This window comes from Varanus komodoensis, unplaced genomic scaffold (genome assembly GCF_004798865.1).
Source record: "Varanus komodoensis strain SLA01 unplaced genomic scaffold, ASM479886v1 scaffold42, whole genome shotgun sequence".
Lineage (NCBI taxonomy): Eukaryota > Metazoa > Chordata > Lepidosauria > Squamata > Varanidae > Varanus > Varanus komodoensis.
The window spans coordinates 1,529,442-1,538,900 of record NW_025335972.1 but is presented as its reverse complement, the minus strand read 5'-3'; the positions used below and the strand labels follow the sequence as shown (position 1 = coordinate 1,538,900).

General features: G+C 47.1%; 1 protein-coding gene across 2 annotated transcripts; it reads left to right on the top strand.

Moving 5' to 3' along the window:
- Positions 1-521: 521 nt before the first annotated feature.
- Positions 522-9,183, top strand: TAFAZZIN (tafazzin, phospholipid-lysophospholipid transacylase). 2 transcript variants are annotated; one of them, XM_044443768.1, is made up of 11 exons: positions 522-749; positions 2,634-2,788; positions 3,764-3,892; positions 4,241-4,286; positions 4,457-4,542; positions 4,942-5,022; positions 5,140-5,181; positions 5,269-5,331; positions 6,165-6,217; positions 6,365-6,442; positions 8,548-9,183. In XM_044443768.1, the coding sequence occupies exons 2-11, from the start codon at positions 2,680-2,682 to the stop codon at positions 8,647-8,649; spliced, it is 789 nt and encodes a 262-aa protein (XP_044299703.1). In that variant the 5' UTR covers positions 522-749; positions 2,634-2,679; the 3' UTR covers positions 8,650-9,183. The 2 variants fall into 2 exon arrangements, with proteins under 2 accessions (XP_044299703.1, XP_044299704.1); XM_044443769.1 differs by lacking the exon at positions 2,634-2,788.
- The last annotated feature ends 276 nt before the right edge of the window (positions 9,184-9,459 follow it).

Genomic DNA, 9,459 nt, shown 5'->3' with positions numbered 1-9,459 from the left:
TATATGTACACACGCATAAAAGAGAAGCAGAACGTTTTTGTGCCTTCAGCTGGCGCTATTTGGACGCACAAGGTTCCTAGCCTAAAAAACTTGGCTTGATTCATTGTCGCGTTTATTTTTGTTTTAATGCTTACATTTTATTTTTTGAATGTATAATACAGAACTCAGAGAATGTCGGCGATATAAAGGTGCAATCCTGTGCATATTTATACAGCGGGAGGAAAGCCCTATACAGCCTAAATATTGCTCATTCTAACTTATTCTTAATGCTGAAAGAATAAGCATTATTCTTATTCTAACCATTTATCTAGAGTCACACGGTATCTCAGGCTGTATTAAAACAGAATCATTCCGAAAACTTGACTTTCCGCAATGTAACTTCCCGACCCGAAGAGGTTTTGCCATAGTGATGTGAACGGATAGAGCGACGCCGCTCGCAGTCTTCACTTTTTTTTTACCGGAAGTTCAGTCCCCGCGTCCCTCTACCCTTTTGCTACATCCACGGGCTTGCCCGAAGATGCGTCATTCGGGAGCCCTCGCAGCGGCTCCGGGTCGTGATTCCGTGAGAGCGCTTCGCGGTCCGCTTTCTTTCTTCCAGCCCACCCAGTGCCTTAAAATATGCCTGTGTGGGCAGAGAGGCTGAAAAAGTGGGGCTCCCTTTTCGGCTGATAAGTGGATAGCTGCTATTTTTCCACCGCAGAAGGCGCTTGAGAGCAGCCGCCTTTGACGGCAGCAGCGAGGAAGAAGAGGTGAGTGGGCTGAAAGGGATGAGCGAAAGGGATGAAGTGGGACAGGGAGCGCAAGTGTCCGACTAGGGAAGGAGGAAAAGAAATTGGGTGATAGATCGATTCGGCATCTTTTTTCCCCTCCTGCTGTGTGCATGGGATTTGGAGGCCTGTAACGTGTAGCAGCAGGAAGTTCAATAGGTACCATATTCCCCCACATGAAGATGGGGGATGCTGCACCTGTTGAATCTTTCACATTTGTTTCAGTAGGTAGGAGGCCTTGCAGAGGCAATGTAGTAACCAACAGAAGTTGAGCTCTGGGGATGGCAAAGCAGACGGGTTATGTTAGCATAGGATGCTTATCCCTTGTGATTCAATATAGCGATATATTTGGTGACACTGTGAAGTGATGAGATGTGTTTGGGAATAACTAGGGTAGGGTGTGAGGCTTGCCTGTAGGGAGGGGAGCAAGTGGCAGCTGTATGCTGCCCCCAGTTCCCTTCTGTCATCTTAACACCTAGGAGGAAGCACTTGGCTGATGGTAAAAGTGGCAAGCAGGGCAGCAGAGGCATGCAGAGATCAGGTGTGCAGAAAAGGATTGGGTTGCCTGTGGTCAGCATTGCTGGAACTAAGTAAAACAGCCAGTCTCTGCATGCTTCTGCTTCTCTCCCACCCCCCAATTTGACTTGGCAGAGAGATTGTGAACATTAAAGGTGACTGCTGGCAAAATTCCAAGTTCAATTCTTGGACAAATAGCTTCTGCTCAAAAATCTCTCATGCTGAAAATCCACTGACAGCTGCTCTCCAGTGCCAAGCATCTCCAAATGTATCTTCTCCCCTGCCCCCAACTATTCTATAGCTAGATGTGCTTTTCTGTGCTAAATCACAGGCACTGTAATGGTGTTCTTCTGCTTCATTTATTGCCTTAACCAAACCTCTGAGCAAGTTTATGTTTGGTTTCACCATCCTGAAAACGTGTTTGATTGCTCCAACCTGATGATGATAACAACAACCCTAATGTACCTTGTCATTATTTTAATAATAGACAATAAATTACCTTGATCCTTGTACTCAGTGTGGCTGTCCAATTCCCAGCTGCTACCTAAAAAATTAGCTAAATCAATTATTATTAATTCCATTTCTATACTGCCTAGTAGCTAAAGTTCTTTAGGAGGTTCACAGATTAATTTGGTCATTCACAGGGGTGTGTATTTAAGCTCCCAGGTTGAAGGACCAGTCTAAAAAAGAACAGGTGAATCGGGTATGATGGGGGTTAGGGGGCTCCCCAAAAATATTTCCTAGTTCTCCTTTATGTTTATTAGCAAAAATTCTTGCTTGTTTGCTTATTAATGGTCTTTGTTACCCTTCCATTTCCCAAACTAGTTTTTCTGAGGCCAGGATGGATCAAGGCAACTGAAGTGATTAGGTAATCATTTAGTTACAGGTGGAATGAAAAGCAGCAGTTTCAACATGGCATATGTTTTATGTCATATAGTATTGCACCATATGCATGGGTGACTGTAGCCCCTTCAGTTATACTGTATAGTCCACTTAATTGTTGTGGTGATTGACTTAATTCAAGAAGAGGAAAAGTGATACTTGTTATCTTATCTATGGAGAGGGGAGGTACCAAAAAAGAGCAATTGTGATGTCTGACTTTCTGGTTCTGGCCTTATGCTATGTGGGTGCACTGGCTCCTGGCAGAAATATAGGGCAATCTTTTTTTTTTTCTTTCTTCATACTGCAACAGCCCTTACAGACAGGTGAGACTCACGGGGTGTGGTGCTGGCTGCAAGTTCAAGCAGATCTCTTGTGGGGGGGGGGGGATGGCTGTAGCACAGAGTACTTTGAGCTAAGAGTCATGGGAACAGCACAGCTAAAGGCACTTTGCTGTTTCCTCTCTGGCAGGGACAGCTGACATTGGTGCCTCAAGAGGATTGCCAGGGATGGCAAGATGCCCCTTGAGGTGAAATGGCCCTTTCCCCGGGCCCCACATCTGCCCTGGAATTTGGCCAGCAGGCTGGTCATGGGATTGGTGGGCACCTACAGCTGCTTCTGGACCAGTGAGTATGTGCAGCCTCCACTCCCTGCAAGGCTGGCGCTCGAGTTCAAGAACACGCTGGGAGCCAGAGGCCCAGAGGGGCTTCCCTTGAGCCAGCTGCATTACCATGCAGTTGGGTGACTGGAGCAAAGTGGCTGGGATGGGTGCTGCTTTCAGGGCACAGGACGACACAAGAAGATCTCTCCCTTCTTTGAGCAGCAAAATTGGGAGAGAGAAGCTCTTGGAATCAGGACTAGATTAGCAAGGACAATGGAAATAGGGCAAAAAGGGATCTTGAGAGGGGTCTAGCAACATGTCCCACTGGATCATGTTCCTGTCTTCTGTGCCACTTCACAGGCTGAGAAGTCTTGTCCGAGGGCCACCAAAGCCCTGGAGCGAGGTCTGGGATAAGCCTTGGCCTTCGGAAGCCCTTTCCCCCCATTTTCTCCCCTACCTGCCTACCTTCCCTTCTGCAGTGAGAACTGGTGCAGGCATTCCTTGCCAAGCTACTCTCTCTGCTCCTCTGCCCCACCCCCCACTGCCAAATCTGGACGTATTAATAATGACCTACTCTAAAGAATTGTTTAAAGAGGTTTAATAGGATAATGTGCTTGTGGGCTTCCCATAGGCAGCTGGTTGGCCGCTGCATACTCTTCTTACATAGCACAGTGACAGAGCACAGACTTTGCATGCAGCAGGTCCCAGATTCTATCCCGGCATCTCCAAGCAGGGCTGGGAAAGCCACCTGCCTGAAAACTGGGAGAGTGGCAGCCGGGCAACATTACTATCTACTGGTGATCTGATGCAGTAGAGGGCAGCTTGGGAGGTAGATGTAGACTTGCAAATTGCTTCAAATTCTCCAGAGTTCCTTTTGAATGCTAAGTATTCTCCTGAATGGAAGCACTGGGATTCTAGACAGATTCCATCTCTCTTAGGAACTCATCTTCTCAGTTCCTGTTCCGATTACCAAGCTCTCAACTTGCTGTCCTCCCTTCAGGGTATATGAATCAGCTGAATGTCCATAACGAAGAAGTACTATATGAGCTAATTGAGAAGCGCCAGCCAGGCACCCCGCTCCTCACTGTCTGCAACCACCAGTCCTGCATGGATGATCCGCACCTGTGGGGTATGGTACTGGAAAGAAAGTGCTGCCACCTTGTGGATAGGAAGGGGTTTGCACTTGTCTTCCCTTTGATTGGTTAGGCCAATTGCCTTCCTGGATTTTGGAGCCCAGTGGACTGTTAGCCCTCCACAGAGCTTTAGCTTTGGGCAGTACAGAAATTAAAGAAATAAGATGCTTCCCCACCACTTAGGAATTCTATCACAGAAGCTTTATTCGCTATTATTTAGGGCTAGAAAGGTAAGCCCTAAGGCTGACTTCTGTGTTTGCAGCACTTTTTCTTGTACACACAGAAGGTTGGCAGTGATTTGGTTTGGATTGTTCCCATTGTTAAGGCCACTGTTTCTTCTGCAGGTATCCTGAAATTACGACATGTCTGGAATTTGCAGAAGATGCGCTGGTAAGAATGGGAAGGGGCAGCTGTTCCTAATAAAATAGAAAAGGGACTCCTTTAAGTTCTTAGATCTCTGACACACTGCCCATCATATCCATTCTGGGTTCCTAGGATTTCTAAGAGTACAAGTGAAATTTTGACTGACCATGTTTATGACTCTCTCTCTGCTCTTCAAGGACCCCAACAGCTGCAGACATCTGTTTCACCAAGGAGCTACATTCTCGTTTCTTTAGCCTTGGGCGATGTGTCCCTATCTGTCGAGGTAAGCAGATGGCTTGCTTGGTAGATGCAGGTAGCCAGGGCAAGCAACCCCTTGGGTAAAAATAGAATGGCTGTCTACATAAGACCAGGACCATGGGTAGTGGCATCCAAATCTGGACCTGAGAAGTAGGATTTCCTCAATGTCCTTTTCTCTGCCTCAGTTTTCCATCTGCCATTTGTCACATGAGGAAAATAGCAGTCTTGACTTTGAAGAGAAAGAGTGTCAGTCACTCTGCAAAAAAAAGAAAAGAGTGACTTACAGGCAAAAATGTGGCTGTGATTTAATCTTCAGGATGGTCAGGTTGGAGCAGTCTGAGGGCTTAGGAATGCACAGTGTGGGAAAAGTGCTGGCCCTTCATTTAGGACGGAGCCTTCACTGACCCGTCTGTTCTCTTTGCAGGAGACGGTGTCTATCAGAAAGGCATGGACTACATACTTGAGAAGCTCAACCATGGAGACTGGGTACATGTGTTCCCAGAAGGTAAGTAATACCTGGCCGTCTGAACATGTTTGGGTGCAGCCTTCCTCCAGAGGTGCTTCTGAGGGCTTCTTCCTGTGCTCCTACTTGTCCTGAATTTCTTCCATCTTCCTCTTTCAGGCAAGGTGAACATGACTCAAGAGTTCATGCGCTTCAAATGGGGTAAGTACCTTTTGGAGGAGGAGGAGGAAGAAGAGAGCATTGGGGCAATTTGTCTGTTCTGACTTTCCTTCCTCTTATTTCTTTCAGGTATTGGACGCCTTCTGGCTGAGTGCCACCTGCATCCCATTATTCTGCCCCTCTGGCATGTAGGTGAGACCTGAATCAGACGAGTGGGAGAAGAAAGGAACACGGTGTAATTGGCAGACCATTGGTGGTGGATGTGCATTAGGATTGCTGGATTCTGTGTTCAGGATGCCTGCTCCTTTCAGATTCTTTCACAGCTGTGTGGAAAAGGATAATTTTGGCAGGGGCCACTTCTTCTTGCCAAAACAGTGGCTTTGGAAACCAAGGAGCCACCCAAAGAGAGCTTACACTCTGTCATGCCTCCACTGGGAAAGTAGGACTCCCTGACAAGTCTGTTTTCTTAGGCCCCAGCTCTGCTCAGGCCTATCCCATGGCCCCCATCTATCTTTTTAACTCAGGTCAGTGCGGCCTCCCCCAAATTCTGCTGGGGATGATGGGATTTGTAGTCCAGCACAACAGGCAGGAGCTAGCGGAAGGCCAGTTTAACCAGGAAAGTTACAGACCACCTCTTCTGGTTCTAGGATGATGATTTTGGTGTCACTTTCATTCTGTGCAGCAGAAAGAGTTCATTGTAAGCACCAGTGTTCCTCTCAGCATGGATGTAGGGTGGGGGCAGAGATGTTCCCCATTACCCCTCTGTTGAATATGACATGTTAACATCAGTGAAGAGCTTCTGAGAAGCTTCTTTGCTGTCATTGGAACATGAAAATGTGCATATGTGCAACCAACTCCTGCAATCAGCACAAGAAGATCACACAGACACACTAGGACTCAAGCTCTTCTCTCAGCCCCTGCCAAAATTATTCCCTCTCTAACTTTTGAAAACACTGCTGATCTCTTTGCAAGGGGTGGACTAGGATCAAGCATGGTTGTTTTATGTTGTCTTCCACTCTCCCTAGGAATGAACGACGTCCTCCCCAATGCACCCCCTTATGTGCCCCGCATTGGACAGGTGAGTGTTTTCAGATGTGCAGAAGGAGGTGCTACTAGCATTGCAGAAAGGAGTGGCCAGGTCGACTCCATGCAGCAAAGGACCCAATTACTTTTAAAGGGAAGAGATTTTGCATTCCATTTGCTAACGCTCTTTTCCTCATTACAGAAAATCACTGTGTTAATTGGGAAGCCATTCAGTGCTCGGCCCTTGGTAGAGCGGCTGCGGGCAGAGAACAAGTCAGCGGTGAGTGTGGAGGAGGAGCACTAGGTGTCCGCCTGCTTTGTTAAGCGCTTGAAGCACTGCAGGGCTTGGGAGTCTTGAGTTGGATAAACATTCAGGCCATGTACCTTGCAGCAGCCTCCAACAGTTGGAGAGCCAAATTCCATTTCAGATAAGTTCCTGGTTCCAAAAACACCCCCAGCCTAACATATTGTACCTTAAAGATTTAATTGCCATAAAGTAAGTCTCAGAAGAGGCATTTCATCCTTTTTGGAGTGGTAATTAACTGCACAGAAGCTGCAATGCCATCAGCAAATTGATGGAAGGGAAGGGGCATGACCATCTGAGGACCCCAAAGAGGGCCAGATTTAGCTCCTGGGTCTGAGGCTCCCTGCCCTTGCTCTGCAGCAAATGGCTCTGGCAAAGCAGGGACTTTTGCTGAGATAGGTAACTGTCAGATTTCCCCCACTGGATGAAGATTGTGTGTCCAACCTTTTCCCTGTGCTGGCCACTCCATTTTTCTGAGAAGTGGAACTGTTTGCCCTCTATTGGGAACCTACAGCCATGTTCTTAGATGGGGAAAGATTGTAAGAATAAGACTTACCTGTAAGAGAAGCTGAAGAGTGTCTTTGCATGGGAAGATAATGAGTTCAGGCTGGAATGGATGGGAACTGGGGAAATAAAAATTTTGTCTACTTTCCTTTGTGAATTAGTAAAAATCACTATTTGTGGGTCAAAATTATGTTCCGGCATAAACCCAGGTCCATTCATAGAGCTATTTCTGTCAATGGGTAGATTTGTGTGTCATGCTAATCCACCCTATGCTATGATAGGCTAGTTTGCTAGACAGGATAATATGGACATATAATATAGATGAAATCCATATATTGCCCTGTCCTAAGTATCCTATTTAGCCTTACCTAAATTCTTATTTTCAGCTGTCAAAATCTAGTATTACAGGTGAACGCCAAGTGTTCCTGGAAACCCAGGATCTTAGTGACAGGTAGAAAATTTGGAAAGGACAGTCAAACTCTGAAGATCCTGCTGTAAAGAGGAAATGTTACCTACCCCCTTTCAAAAGCAAAGATCACTTGTACCTTTGCTTTACTGAACAGCTTGCCCTTTGATAGCTGTCATGTTGAAGCAAAGTAAACTCACAATAATTTGGAGGCTTCTCTGGGTCAGAAGCCAGTATCGGTACCTGCTGCACTTTAACAGTAAGTATGCCCCAGGATATTGAGCAGTCGGGCTTCCCATTTCCAGTCAAATGGAACTGTGTGCCTTTGCAGTTGCACAGGTCCAAACAAAAGAAGTGTGTATATTTAGGGTGCATTTTTATTTTACGAGGCAAATCGTGACAGCCATTCCAGTGTGCCACATGCATACTCTGTCACTGCTATCAATTCAGAGCTTGCTGTTAGTGCTCTCTGGGGGAGGCTAAATGGAGAAAAAGGCTGTGACAAGCAAAAAGGAGGCTTGCAATTACTGCAGGATGCACTGAATCAATGACAGTTGCCCCAAGGTGCCTCCTGGTTGCTCATGGAATGGTTGTCACTGGCAGTGGCTTGGAAGAGCTTGGCAAGAATAGCAAGGGACTGTTGCCACTCTTGCTGAACGCCTCGCTTCCTGCTTCCTGCAACCCACAGTAGGTTTAGATTCCTGGGTTCAGATGGCACAACAATCTGTTGTAGACCGAACATCCCTTAAAAAGCCCTTGAATTGTCAGGGTGGGGTTTTTTTTGGGGGGGGGACACAAAAAACAAGCTATCCTTTGTAAGTGGTCTGTGTTTGCATAATGCATCAACCCACCATAGCTAGTTAGTTACCCAGTGGATTGCTGGGTAGTCTTTTTATGGTTTCGTTGTTTTAAATTAAGTGTGTGTGTATCTTTTTAAACCTTTGTTTAACTTTTGTTAACTGCCTGGACAGCCTTGGCTGCTGGGCGGTAAAAAATGAACAAACAAGCAAATATATACATGTGAACCAGGCCAATAGACTTCTGTGGACTGGAGGTGGGGCAGAGTTCTTGCATTGCCGCCCTCTTTCTTGCCATACTACACATCCTCGCGTAGGCACCTCTCCAGCACTGGTTGCCCAGGCTTGCTGACCACGGCCATTTCTCCCTGCAGATGGAGATGCGCAAAGCATTGACTGACTTCATTCAGGAAGAGATCCAGATGCTGAAGGAGCAGGCCGAGAGACTGCATCAGACTTTCAAGCTGCAAGGCTAGCCATAGCGCTAGGATGAGCACAGGAGGCCCTTCCACTGAAGTGTGGATTGTGGAATCCTGAGCACGATAGGAAGGGCGGACCCTGCACGAACTACCTCTGTCCTTCACTTTGGCGTGAAATGTTCCCACACCTGCTGCCTGTGCCACAAGCGGACTGGTGGTGCATACAGAGGATTGGATGCAAGTTGCTGAGCCGTGTCTTGTGCCTGTCTCCTGAACAGTGGGTCTCAGAACTGCTGTTGTATGCAGGCATTCCTGTTGCCAGAAACCCGAGGTGCTGCTGGGGCTTCCAGTTAGTGGATGTTGACGATGCATGCACAGGAGCAGAGAGAGGAGTTGTGGTGGGGAGAGGAGTAAGGCAAGCTGTATCCCTCCTTGCAGTGATCCTGCTCTGCACCAGCTTCCCTTGTTCAGTGCAGTGGGGGCTGGAGGAAATAGGTGATGGGTTCTGCAAGTTTCTCCCCTTTTGTAGAATATTGGTCTGTAGGTGACTTTTATACTTGGCCTTTTTCCAGTAAATTATTCCAAACCGTGCTGCAGCCTGTCCTGAGTTCTATGGTGACATGGTGAGAAGGAAGGGTTAGGACTGAGGATGGCTTTCTGTACACATTTGGGCTCTGTGCAGAGAAGTACATGTGCAAAAGGGGCAACACACCCCTTTTTCGGCAACACACCTCTGTTGATGGAAAAGGCCCTCTCTCTTCCAGTCAGTTGAGAAGACATGGTGTTGAAAAGGAGACAGGTCACCCTGTACTTTACCTCTGCATCTCTCCACACCAGAAGAAGCTGAACACCACACAGAGAACATTC